The sequence below is a fragment of the Apteryx rowi genome, unplaced genomic scaffold (genome assembly GCF_003343035.1).
Source record: "Apteryx rowi isolate R43461 unplaced genomic scaffold, aptRow1 scaffold_23, whole genome shotgun sequence".
Taxonomy (NCBI): Eukaryota; Metazoa; Chordata; class Aves; order Apterygiformes; family Apterygidae; genus Apteryx; species Apteryx rowi.
Window position 1 is genome coordinate 1258401 of NW_020448641.1, and position 13930 is coordinate 1272330.

General features: G+C 41.4%; 1 protein-coding gene across 1 annotated transcript in view; it reads left to right on the top strand.

Moving 5' to 3' along the window:
* The window catches only part of TCERG1L (transcription elongation regulator 1 like), a 113780-nt gene that overhangs the window by 77309 nt on the left and 22541 nt on the right, over positions 1-13930 (top strand). Inside the window, exons 4-5 of the mRNA XM_026065687.1 lie at positions 5807-5901; positions 9746-9834. Coding sequence (XP_025921472.1) covers positions 5807-5901; positions 9746-9834 — 184 coding nt within the window. The remainder of the gene's footprint in view (positions 1-5806; positions 5902-9745; positions 9835-13930) is intronic.

Genomic DNA, 13930 nt, shown 5'->3' on the forward strand with positions numbered 1-13930 from the left:
CTAATTCTAAGTAAGATGTTTATAACCATATACAGACAACCTCTGTAATATACCCCAGATAATTTTGCTGCTGCACCTTTACTTTTGTACTGTGAATTATTCATGCGACTCTACCTACAGTGAAATCTCAAAGAAATCTCTTTAATCAGATATCTTTATTCACCCGTCTCCAGTGCGTCCTTGGGTAGCATTACCACGACAACAGGAACACATCATTGTTAATTACAGTGCTAAGTTTAGGGGTAAAAAAGCCGCGCGATTATGCTGAAAATATGTCCTGGTAGCTTAATTGTCAGACTGCAGTATGCTTATGCACTTAAATCTAGTTAAGGGCGGGTGGGAGGAAGGTTGATTCATGAGAAAAGAGCAAAGCCGAGCGGAGAAGTGCACCAGCTGCAAATTGGGGTACACCTGCATCTCGTTAAGCGTCCTTTCTCAGCGCGCGTTGACGAGAAGCAATCTGCAGCGATCTAAGAAGTCTTAGCAAGGGTCTTTTAAGATTCCCCTTCAAAGGCGATGCCGGTCTCCCTAAGCCTCCTTCAGCCTCAGCAGTTTCCGTCCTGTCGGGTCTCTTTCCGTGCGCTGAGGTCCCCTCCTGGATGCGGCGGTTCCTGGCTAGCTGGTCTCTACTTCAGCTGCGGGCTTTGGGGCTAGCTGGAGGAAACACAAGCTTGACGGTTTTTGACGTTATGCTTAGAGAAAACCATCTGAATGTTCAATATAGATATAGAAGTAAATGACTCCCGACATGCAGCGTGACTTTCAGGAGTTTAGCCCGCATTTTTTATTTTATTTTATTTTTATTTCCATCTTGCTTTAAATGTGCTCACTGTCCAAAATTTTGTGGAAGTCTATTTTACGTGGGAACGCTTAATGAACTGCGTGCTAGGAAACTTCACCGAGGTGTTCTGCGCTGGTGGTATCTATTTCCAGCATATGCCGCCGCACCGACGTCGCTCCCTGAGGCTGCGGCGTTCCCGTGGGATAACGCGAGGGAGCTTTTCAAAGGGCAGAAGAAGAGAGGTTGCCTCGGGCATTAGCAGCGCAGAGTATGTTCAAAGAGGGGCAAAAATTGTGATGTATGTAAAGAGTCTCACACTTACTTAGCAGTGCCTCACAGTTTAAGCCAATCTCCAGCTATTGAAGACGAGGGCGAAAACCGCAGTAAGAAGAGCAGTTGCGTCACATGTTGTGTCTTCCTTTGCATCACATCTGAACTACCTCAGCGCTAAGAGTGTATCCTAGCTTCTCTCACCTGTTTCAGCTCTTCCGCTCTTCAACTTCTTCAGATGTTTCAATGTGGGAAACATTTGAGGTGAATTTCACACGTGCCACAGTTTGTTTTAAATCTAGCAATTGACATTAATGTATTTTTATTAATATATATATAATTATTATTTTTAAAAGTGATGCTAGCCAGGTAAACATGTCTACTGCTTTTCTTCTTTCTGATGCGTGCATACGTATGCATATAAAAGAATGAAAGATCCTGGCTATTTTTTAAACCAACACGATAATTAAACTATAAAGGAATCAAAATAGCTTTTTTCCTAGGATTAGAGAAATAGCTGGGAAGAGGCAGAGTTGGAAGGAGGTTATCGTGATTTCTCTGCTAGGAGAAGACTCCCATCCGTTAAGCATCTTTCATCGGAAGTGTTGTTCCATGTTCTGTTGCTTCTTGTCATAGTTACAGGATCAGGGGATTTGGCTTATCTAAACAGTAATTCGTTTGTGACTTTCATCACAAATTAATTTGCCTTCCAGAATTACTGCTTCAGGGATTATTTCATGGCAGGACCAGAAGAGTTGAAAGCAAGAAACACTGAGTAGTATCGTACCATCCTTAAAGACTTCCAGCATATGTTCTGCTATAGTACAATAAGCAGAGCATCAGAGGCAATTACGCGCGTCTAAAACGCCGTCCAAAGCCCAGGGTATTCGGGCTGATTCACATGCCTCTAAATTGCTGCAAAATCAATGACTTGTAAAGGAATGTATACTACAAAGGGAGACGTCTCAAGGTTTCTTTCATCCTCTGCAAGCATGTTTCCGGAAGGCGCGCTAATAACATTGTGGTTTGAAAACCATGTCAGAAATGTGGGTGTTTGTAACTAACACATTTCGCCTGCAGTTTCGTGCAAAGCAGCGTCTGAGCAGTGGACTTGGAGCGTGCCACAGAAAGAGAGAACAGGCAAGCCAAAATACCTGTGTGAAACAGTTAAGAAATAGCCCAGCTCTTCTTCCTTCTGCCGTGTTTTAGAGCTTTAGAATATATACATGTAGCAGAGGTACATCTGAGCTAGGGCCTCCTATTGCGGTGCCAGATTTTACCAAGTGTTGAGTGAGAGAAACATCTTGGGTTCTCGAATGTCTTTTTTTGTTTCTTTGTTTTCCTCACAAAGAGCTTTTTGATGGGATTTTTATCATCGCTTCTGGCACCATTTTCCAACACAAACAATAATGCATTGCCTTAGTGTAGACTATAGTTTTACTTCGGGTTAAACTAAAAAATGTAGTATTTCTTATTTGACAGCAGGATCCTGATTATTCTCTTGGCTTAAGAATGAAACCCCAGCATGGCAGTTTCTTCTTATCCTTTTTCAGGAGTTCTTCGGCACAAAATGCACAGCTCTAAGCATACCCTTGCTTCCGTCTTAACCATTTAGAAATTCCCAGCAGAATCATTGTATTGTTCCTTTGATTCCTCTGACCTTTCCAGCTATTCTGGCTATGATTTCTCTAACCTTTTCTAGAAGTGCATTAGGATAAAAAATAGGTTTGAACACTTACAGTCAAGCTGAAGTCAGATGTAACTTTACCGTGTTTAATCAAAGATGAATTTATCAAGTAACGCTTTGATTCTCTAGTAACAAACGTCTAGTGAAGAAAGCTAAATTTAGAGATGTTTTTGATATGTATTATCCACTCCATACTCCTAGCTCTTCTAATGTGGAAATTAATTGGTATGGTTAGTAAATCTTCTTTTTCATTACCCATTGAGTAAGTCGTCTTCTGAGAAAAATGACATACTTTAACTTTTATTATGATATATTTGCTGGTGAAGCAGAGTAAAATTCTTGACAGGCTCTAACATTTTTGTCAGTGTAGTTCATGTTACATGTATGTATCTATGCTTCTGTAATCTGAGCAATTTTCAAATTAATTGAATAGTATTCTTACATGTGAATCTGCTATATAATATGCATTACTAGAAAAGCAGTGCTTTCAAGTAGTCTTTTTAAGCTGCTAACAAAGTTTTAGACTATTTGGCAGACAGAAAATTCTCCCAGTCTCTTAGGATGAGCTGGTTAAAAGGTGAGATGAATATGTCATGGTTTGTCCTCATTATAGCACTCTATAAGGGGAAGTATAACCTCCCATTTGTATTATAATATTGTACCTGGAGTTCGCAAAGAAATCTGTTACGCCGCTGCCTGGGATTTGGAAGGTGAGTGCGGTGGGAGAGTGTAAAACAGAGGTCTCCTTGCAAAGCCGGTGCCACGTCTGCTGGGCATCCGCAGCACCGTACATAAGTACAGGTGCAGGGATCGTTATGTCAGTAATTTCGGAGTGTTTTGAGCCGCCTCTGATAATTTGTACTGCCGGGCTGGAACTCTTCAGGCGTGTATGCAGAGTAATGCTTGATTATCATTGTATATAGCTCTTGGAATTTATATTGTGAATGAGCTGAAACATCATCATTATCTGTTGTTCAACTATGCCTAAAATTTTGTAGGAATTTAAGGTAGAATTCTAAATGTCATGGCATGGACCCTGCTCACAGTCTTGTATACCTTTAGACTAAGAAGAACCACTAGATCATGTAGTCCAATCAATCATCTGCATATCACAGGCCATACACATTCTCCACTGAACCCGTTGCTATATTTAGGGTAAAATAAATTGTTCTTCTGTTTCACTTGAGAAAAGGCAATTGCTTTAGTTAGGAAGAGCAAGTGGGAGAGAACTTTTTTTTTTTTTTTTTTTAAGCTCGATTAACTTACTAAGAACACATGATGTCCTGCCTGTCACAGGTGGGATGGAATATTGTTGCTCAAAACCCCAGATGTGTTACAGAAAATAAAAAAGAATCTCTCTTTTTCGATTTCTTAGTCAGAGAAATACTTTTCTGACTGCTAAGTCTGTGTCTCCTACTTGCTCCCTCTTTCCATGCTGTTACCTATTGCCTCTCTGTTATCGAGACACACAAAATTTGTAGGAAACACTTCTGTGGAAACCCTTGTTATTTAGTGATGTGGTTTAGTTTGAGTTAAGGGTAAATACCTATTTTTAGGATTGAGACAACTGTTGTTTTATAAAGGAGAGGAACTTGTTCTTGCAACTGTTTCCAATTAAAATGCAATTAAAAGCCCATCCACAACTTCCATGCAAGTTAACCCAGAGCATAACAGTATCTTCCAGCTTCAAAGGGAAACAGAGTTTACAAATTCTCCCGGCAGTGTCCTCTAGTCATTAACCACGTTCACGGAAAGAGTGCTTATGGTTCTGCGCAGTGCGCAGAGAGCCAGTTTTTGTAGGGCTGTACGTAAGGTATTAATTCCAGATGTTCTCACTGGTGTAAATCCCACATCCTCGGTTAAGGGCAATTGACTTCCACCAGTTTAAAGCTGCTGCAAACGTATGCTGTGATAGCTTAGGGCAAGCTAACGATCAGATAAGCAGATATGAATGGATGTGGCATAAATGTCAGGAAAAGATAGTCATACGCTAAGAAAAGATAGAGTCACAGCCTCCATTTGATCATCTTTTCATCCCACGAAGGTACAGCCTGATACTAAGTAGTGAAAAATGCTACTCTTCTTATCTGTCAACATTTGCAGTGTAAGCGTAAGCAATGAGTTTATACAGTGTTAAAAGGAGAAATAACACATGCATTTTGAGACTGCCTAATTATGAACCTTTTTTTAAGGAAATGTATTTTGTAAGACCCATTGAATCTGTTTTGATTTTATTACGTCACTTCTGTTAAGTTACCTTAAGTGTTTCCTCCCCTTCCATAAGTGTTCTCACTTTCATTCTAGTGATGAGGTGATAATTTAGTAAACTAAGGGGAAAATGAATTTCCAAAGGTTTGAAGAGTGCTACTAGGAGCTTCAAGCAGTTGATAATTTCCATGAGATATATTCATGTTCCCATAAAAAAAGAGACTTTCTGCTTTGATTTCAGGGAAAGCAGGATAAAAAGCTCAATACAATAAAAATCTCGCTCTAAAGTATTTGGATGTGTCCCAGTAAAATAATGTGTGATATTTAGAAAAGTAATATGATCCTTGTCACACGTGTCACATGTGTGTATGTAAATGACACGACTGAGTGCAGGGGAGATGGATTCACTGGAGTTCTCTGTTTTTTCACTGGCCTATAGAAACAGGTTTGGTGTGAATTGGGTTGAGTCTTGTCATGAAATTCGTAAGCACCCAGTGCAAAGCTCCGATCAGCCTGGTCAGTAAATGCTTATAGCGTTTCCTGTACTTCCCAGCACTACAAACTGTCTACTCTGTCCCTGAGTTAGCAATGTTAGTGAGACTTTAGTCTTCCTTGCTTTCAGAAAATAAACAGCAGTGCCTACTGACTTAGTTTTCCCCAGTAAAATTCTTAAGGTAGCATGCTCTTGCAGAAGGTCACGCCTGCCAAAAGCCACAGTCTTCAGTTTTAAATAATGAAGCATTTTGGCGCACCAGCTGTTTTATTCTCTACTAGAGGTTCTGTATTAGATGGTGAGGTGGTTCGGTGGAGTGTTGGGAATGTATTTATTGTACATTTAAAAAAATATTTTGCTCTCACAGATAATGGCAAGGAATCAAGTAGATCCTCCTGCCCACCGGCCTTGATTTTACATACTGACAGAAAAAGTAAGCCAGTGGAGAATGATGACGATAAGGTCTGTTATGGATTTTTTTTTTCTTCTTTTAAAAAAAAGTCTTTTTAAAATATTGCACTGCACAAATTAAGTGAGAATAAAGGACTGTTCTTTGATCTAGAGCTTTGCTATCAATATAGGATGGTTCCCCACAGTCAATTTTAAAGAGCTATCTATTTAATCTGTCTTGGTACTTTATATGAGCTCTGTCACTGTAGCATCATAGTATTTAGAGAAAGGACATTCATGTCTGGTTTTCTCCCCATGCTATAAGAATAATAGCTAGCACAGTTAATCAGTGATTCTTGATTCTGTTATGTGAATGTGTATGTTTGTGTGCAAATGTGGAGATGTGACACAATCTGGGACAAAATTCATGTACTAGAAGGTTAAACTGAAAAAACAGAATGTTTGTGATTTTCACAGAATAGTTGGGTTTGACAGGGACCTCTGGAGATCATCTGGTGCAACCCCTGCTCAAGCAGGGTCATCTACAGCAGGTTGCCCAGGACCGTGTCCAGTTGGGTTTTGAATATCTCCAAGGATGGGGACTCCTCAACCTCTCTGGGCAACCTGCTCCTGTGTTTCACTACCCTCAACAGTAAAAAAAAAAGCTTTTTCTTATGTTTAGCTGTATTCTAATCTGTGCCCACTGCCTCTTGTCCTGTCACGGGATACCATGGAGAAGAATCTGGCTGCCTTCTTTACCCTGCCCCCCCCCGCCCCAACCCGATCAGGTATTTATACACATTGACACGATCCCCCTGAGCCTTCTCTTCTCCAGGCTGAACAGTCGCGGCKCTCTCAGCCTCTCCTTGTGTGAGAGATGCTCCAGTCCCTTAATCAGCTTTGTGGCCCTTCCCTGGACTCGCTCCAGTGAATCTGTGTCTCTCTTGGGCTGGGGAGCCCAGCACTGGACCCAGCACTGCAGGTGCGGCCTCGCCAGCGCTGAGCAGAGGGGAAGGATCCCTCCCTCGACCTGCTGGCACTGCTCTGCCTGATGCAGCCCAGGATGCTGTTGGCTGCCTTTGCCATGAGGGTGGGTTGTTGGCTCATGTTCRCYTTGGTGTCCACCAGGAGCCCAGGTCCTTCTCTGCCAAGCTGCTCTCCAGGTGGCCGGTCCCCAGCCTGTCCTGGTGCTTGGGGTTATTCCTCCCCAGGGGCAGGACTTTGCACTTGCCTTTGACCTTCATGAGGTTCCTCTCTGCCCATTTCTCCASCCTGTCGAGGTCCTCTGAACAGCAGCACACCCATCTGCTGTACCAGGCACTCCTCCCGGTTTTGCATCGTCTGCAAACTTGCTGAGGGTGCACTCTGCCCCATCGTCCAGGTMAKGWATGAWGATGTTGAACAGTATAGACCCCAGTATCAACCCCTGGAGGACACCACAAGCAACTGGCCTCCAGCTGGACCTTGTGCTGCTGATCACAACCCTCTGAGCCTGGCAGTTAAGCCAGTGTTTGATCCACCTCACTATCCATTTTATCTAGTTCAGATTTCATCAGTTTGTCTATGAGGATCTTATTGGAGACAGCGTTGAAAACCTCATTAAAATCAAGATAAACAACATCCACTGCTCGCCCCTCATCCACTGAGCTAGTCACTTCATTGTAGAAGGCTACCCCGTTGGTCAGGCAGGATGTCTCCTTCATAAACCCATGCATACTAGTCCCAGTCACCTTCTTGTCCTTAACATGTTTGGAAATGTTTTCCAGAATTATTTGCTCTATCACCTTCCCAGGTATCAAGGTGAGGCTGACCCACCTGTAGTTCCTTGGATCCTCCTCCTTGCCTCCATCCTGAAGATAGGGGTGACATTTGCTTTCTTCCTGTCCTCAGGAACCTCTGCTGATCACCATGACCTGTCAAAGAAAATTGAGAGTGGCCTTGCAGTGGCATTTTTCTTCTGCTCTCTCCCTCTTTGTTTCTAACCTTGTATTGGGGAGATACAGCTGGGCATCACATCAGTGTCATAGCTGAGCCCAGTTCTGTGGTGCCAGTGTAAATGTCTAGAAAAATGAGTATTTCCCAGATTGCAGCTGTTAAGTCCCTGTAGAGCTTTAAATTCTAGATGCCTATACACATCTCCCCACGTACAAGGAAGAATTTGTTCATGGCCCCTTCCTTTTTGATGTTACTAATTTAAAATGCTATGCACTTCTTAACAAATGTTGTTTGTAGCCCTTCTTTAAAGATCAGTCGTGGGGTCCTTAAATAAAAGTGACAGGTGAATGTAAATGGAAAGCAAATATTATGTGTAACTTACAGATAGGTAATCTTACATGTTTGTAACTTCATTAGCTTTTTTAAAAAAGCTAAATTATTAGTATTGTATAAAGGAAAAGGACCTAAATCATGGTTCCATCTTCTCTGAAATAAACAGAAACATTTGCTTTCTGCACAGCTCATACAGGTATCATGAAAATGGCTAAAGCTAAAAGAGGGATACCTTTATCCGAGTATGTTGGTGTGGAAGAGCGTCTCAGTCTCAGAAAGTAGCAGTAATGAAGGTGCTCAAACAGGCATGTTCTGTTCCCCACACTGTTCTCCTCCTGCCCACATGCCTTTTACGTTAGGAGCTCTGTACTGCAAGGAGAGGAAATGTAGATTGAGCCACTGCTCAATTTATTTTCATTTGTTGCGTTCCTATCATGCTGTCATCTTTATGCTTTCTGCAACCAAAACTCCTCTGTCTAACCCCAGACTCTGCAGGTCTTCCCCACATGTACAGCTGCACTGGTGCTCAGGCACATTCCTTAGTGCCTTAAGCTGTAAAGTACTTTCAGGATGAAGACCTCAGTATGCATGCTTTATTATTTTTTAATTATATATGTGCTTCTCAAGCTTTGATATTGTACTGAGCTATCGCTGCCTTCCTTTCCCACGCCGCCCCCTCTCAATTAGTTTCCGTAAGCTACTACAATAAATAGCTGTTCTTTAACCATTAAAACACTTACTGCCTGTACTTTTCGGAAATACCATGCAAGCAGCTGTTCAGCTATGCCATATTATCTGTTAAACCATCTGTACAGGCCAGCTTTTTGAATAACGGCCAGAACCGTATCACAAGTTTGTCTGATAGCAACACAAGTGTAGTCAGTTCCCCGCACGTCAGGCCTCTGCATAGTTTCAAGTGGGTGACATGGTTGGCCAAAGCCAAAGAGAATTGCTTTTGCAAGCCTTATGGCTTTGCAAAGCACCATGAAAAACATGAACAGCTAAACAGCTAGTGAGCACAGAGATACTATTAACCTTTGCAGAGTACTCTGTATTCCCCGGATTCTCACTCACAGCTGCTCCGGTTCTGTCCATGCAAACTGTTTCCTTCCGTCACACAAACCAGTTCCTTCCGTCACATACTACTTAAAGCACTAAAGTTTATAAAAGTGTTTTCTTGCCAGCTTGGGTCACCAGCACCCCTTTTCCTTGCTCTTTCCCCACTGCTCCCGTGTGTGTGCTGTTGCTTTGACTTCGAATGGTTCCTCAGAGCGCTCAGCAATCACAGCTCTCCTTCTGGTTCCAGGTCTCGGGCTCAGTCTCTCATTCCACACGTTTAATTTCTGACGAGGTACCTGTCCTATTTACGCTGCAATATACAGAATTACACATGCTATCCCAAGTGAGCTGTTGGCATGTACAAAAGCATGTCTACTGGTTTTTCATTTGTACTGTTTGACATGGGACAACATTTTTATTATTTCCAGTTTRCCTAGGTTGTTCTCAAGGTAGCTGCTTGTTCATATAACCACTAGTGGAATAATGGCAGTTTGGGTAATCCACTTCAAGTTAAAGGGTATGATTTTATGACAATAACATCCTTATGTATCAGCTTTATCCATTGACTAATCTCTATCTGTCTTTCAAGGATCATTCTTTAAAACTACTAAATGAGGATGACAGCACAGCAAATGGCAACAAGCCTGTGGCATCCACTCCAGTGCCAGGTTCACCATGGTAAGCAAGTGCAAGCAGACCTAATAAAAGTCATTCATCAGTCTCATTGCTCTAGCCAAACATGCATTAGTGGTCTGTTATGTGGGGAAAATATGCTGCGCTGGATGCTAAGTAGCAACGCTGTATTCCTTTGCAAGCTTCCACTGCAGCTTTTCATCATTAATCATATACTTAACGAAAATGAGAGGACATAGCGGCAAACACAGTATGAGCCAGCTCCCTAAGATTTATAGGGTAAGTGGAGTGCGCTACTGATAGCCAGAAATCAATTCCTGCAGAATGTAACTGATTATTTTTCTTTCTAATTTTGTTGCTGTGTATCTCTGCTTGGCTTTTGTAAAGTAGTGTGGTATTAATGTTCAGCCTGGTTCTTTAGGGCTCAGATCTTGTCAGACCTCACACATTTTGAGGATCCAGCTTGGAAAGTGCTTGGAGGGATCAAAGAGAAAATGTAAGATCTGTAAGAAATGGTCATGCTTTTTAGGGCCAGATCCTCTTCATCTCGTAGTTATTTCATTGGCAGTGGAAAACTCTTGTTGTCTTGCAAGACTGGTATTGATTGCAGGTTGTATCTGTGAAAATAGGTTGTGTCCCATGACCCAGGTTTCCTGACCAAGTTCCCATTCAGGTAATTACATGCTATATAACTAAAACTCTGATGTGGTTTTAAAATTAAAAAAAAAAAAAAAAAAGTCTTCACCTTCTGTCCTGAATGGTTCACTAGATGGATGTTTTTGTCTCCTTTACCTATATGCGCTTTAGGCTGGACAAAATAATCATTTTAGTTTATAGTCAGTTACTGAAATCTGTGGAATCTTTGGTTAAAAGACTCTGCAAATACCAGCCATTATTTAGTATTATTACACAGTGCCATTTTGCAAAGCAGTGTTGTAAACACAGTCTGATGTCATACATAAATTAGACATCATAAACTTGTGATTTATATTAACCATTTCTCTTCCTGACATTTGCTGTTAATATGAAATAGTAAACAGGAAATGTTTGAATCCAGGAGTGTCATAAGCAGTTTATAGCATCAGTGATCCTTATTCAAAAGAGACTTAACCGGTTGGTAATGCACAAGGGGAACTCACGGCATTCCATCTTCTTTAGCAGTATCTGCTGAATGGTGAACGGGCATTCAGTACATTAATCAAAAGTACACCACGCTCACGTCCAAACTTGTGATATTTTTATCTTCAGGGCGTAACCTTACTTTTCAGAGTCTCCTGATAGTTTCAATGACCAAGTCAGTACTCAGAGTGCTAGAGAAGGCATCAAAATCTGGTCCTTTGGGACCAGAGGAAAATGGCGTAGCCCTCATACTGACACTTGTCCCCTTCTGATGTGACAAAGTCTAATCTGCACCATGACTCGTAATGGAGCACAGAGTATGCCTGTCGGGTGCTTCACTCATAATTTACAATTTTTTGGATAGGAAAGTCTTATAAAACTAGATGTGTGACACAAATTCAACAAAATCCTGAATTTACTTCAACCACTCTCCACCCGTAGGTTGGCTCCATGCTTCTGCGGGATCCATGGTTGATGTGACATCACCAAGCATATGCTGGGGTGTCATTCTGGAGCAGAAGCAGGAAATCTGAGTGGGGCTGGAGGTTGTACCACTTAAAACAAATTAAAAGGTGAGTTTCCAGTTGTTAATGTGCTGCCAGCCCCTCTTAGCCTTGCAGGACATTCAGCACATAGTGCAAAAGGCAATGGAATTCAGATAATTCCAGACCTGATCCTCCACTCCTTATTCAAAAAAGTAAGATGGGCCTATTCGGTGGATGCTGATCTTACAAAAATAATCTTTTTTTCAAAAATAACAAGTCATATGTTTAAGGATATATTTAAACTTGTGGGATGCTGGCCATTTACACATAATATGCTATCTATAATTATGTTTTCTATGAATTAATTACCATTATTTCCACTACTAAGGCTGACCACTTTTGTAACAGAAGAGTTTAATTTGTTAATAGAGATCAGTGTCTAGAATAGATGGCTGTTGAGTGTATTTGATAAAACAGATGGTGAACACTTGAGAAATGTTTCTCGTTCTACTGTTGGCAGCTTTTAGGTTACTAGATGGCTGTCCCAGAGAGATGTCCTAGAGAATGGAGAAAGTTGGAGGAGACTGTTAGGGGTTTCCAAACTGCGTGGTAATCACCGTGTGAAGAAAGCGGAAGGAATCGTAGCTCCTGTGCTGCCATCCCGTAACGCTGTCAGCACTGCTGCAAAGGTGGTCCTGCGTGCTGGGCTTTATGAGCTGCATACCTYGGTTAACTCCAGCGGGACTAAAGGCGAGGCTAAAGTTCACAAAGTGTTTGTAGGACCTTAAGTAGAGGGAGGACAGGAGGTGATTTCAGAAGCCTGTGGACATGCAGAGGGAGAACGAGCAAGAAGAAAAAGCTGATAGAAAAGGGATAGAGCCAGAAGAGGGGAGAGTTCTGCAGAGACAGGCAGCAGTAGGTGCTGGTGTAATGAATAAAATCACCAGTGCTTACCTTATCTTCATCCGTTGTTGTATCTTCCGTAGGCAGTGCCTGCTCACCCAAAAGCTATGCAGCTGGATGTCCTTTCTCCTTCTTTCTTTCTCACACTTTCATGTTTCTCTGGTAATATCAGAAGGTTTGAGATAACTGTCGTCTGCTGCTGAGACTCAGAGGAAACTGGTTATCGAGGAGACTAGGACAGTAATGCCCAGCCCAAAAAGATCTGTGACTTAAGGTCTTCACATCTCATCAGTGTTTCCAAACATCAAGTTAATGCATAAATCAAAAAAAATGGAAGGCAGAGGACCTACCATAATTAGCTAGAGTGCAATTTGTAATAGCAGAAAAAATTTCAAGACTATTACCAAACCTTATTTACCTTATAAAAGGTAACCTTATTTACCTTATAAACCTTATTTGCCTTATGAAACAAATAAAATATATCAATATTATCATCTTATGATAATCTTACTCCTAATCTTACTCATACTTAGGTTACAATTTCCTAAATGGAAAAACGAGTATAACAGTATCTGCATTTCCAGTTTATGCTCTGTGACAAAATACTGTACTTCCCCTTTGGATAATTGAAACTGTTATTTTACCAAAGAGGGACAGGCGAGATGTTACATTGGGAAAGGGACACTAATTTCTAATTAAATGTCAAATTGCATTAGTTACAGAAAAAAGAAGAGGCGTCACAAGGGACCCCAGAGTTTCTAACCTGAGTAACGGCAAGTGAGACCTGGTGGTGTTCAGTGATTAATGAGCAGCATCAACATCTGTTTGAGTGGTCAGAGAAGCAGTAAGCACATCAGGATATAAGCAGGGACAAAGCACAAGTTTCTGTAAATACTGATTAGAATCTCTGTCAAGTAATAGCTTAGATAGTCCTGTCTGTGTGTGAGAACTTCATCGATCCTAAACAACATGCTGGTTTCAAGTTTATCATCATCTACAACTAATTCCCCTAGTGATTCAAATTCCAGTATGCTTATTTGCCAATAAAATAAATTGCAGTAAGGGACATTTCAAAGCAGGCATTTACTTCTGGGATTGACCTATATCCTGAGTGTAAGTCTAATATTTGATAAGAGGATAAATATAACCCTTTTAAATTAATCAGCTACATCGGTCCTCTTCACCTAAATGCTAAGCTCTTTCTCCTCCCTTCTGGTATGACTGTGGTATTTATGATACTGTGGAGTCTTCATTCTAAACTGTTCCCGTAAAAGGCCCCCGTGGTATTTTATGCAGGGGAGACTTGTGGCTCATGGCTCAGTTGCAGTTCGTGACCTGATAATCAGGGTCTGGGCTAGAAGAGGGGACCCTGCAGCGCGGAGGTGCAGAGTCAGGCGTACTAATTATGGCTAATCATTGCCTCGGAAGCGAACGGAGCATCTGTTTTGTGAGGCTATTTTGTGATCCAAAACATTTGTATATTAAAATAATATGGAATTATTAAAATATTTGTCATGTCCATGTCACCAAATTCAGGATGCAGAAACTTGTATGTTGTGTAAGTATAACTGAAAAGTCAACAGTTGAGTTTGTTCAACTGCTTTCGCGCTGGTGTTCATCTTGTGAATGTTTTA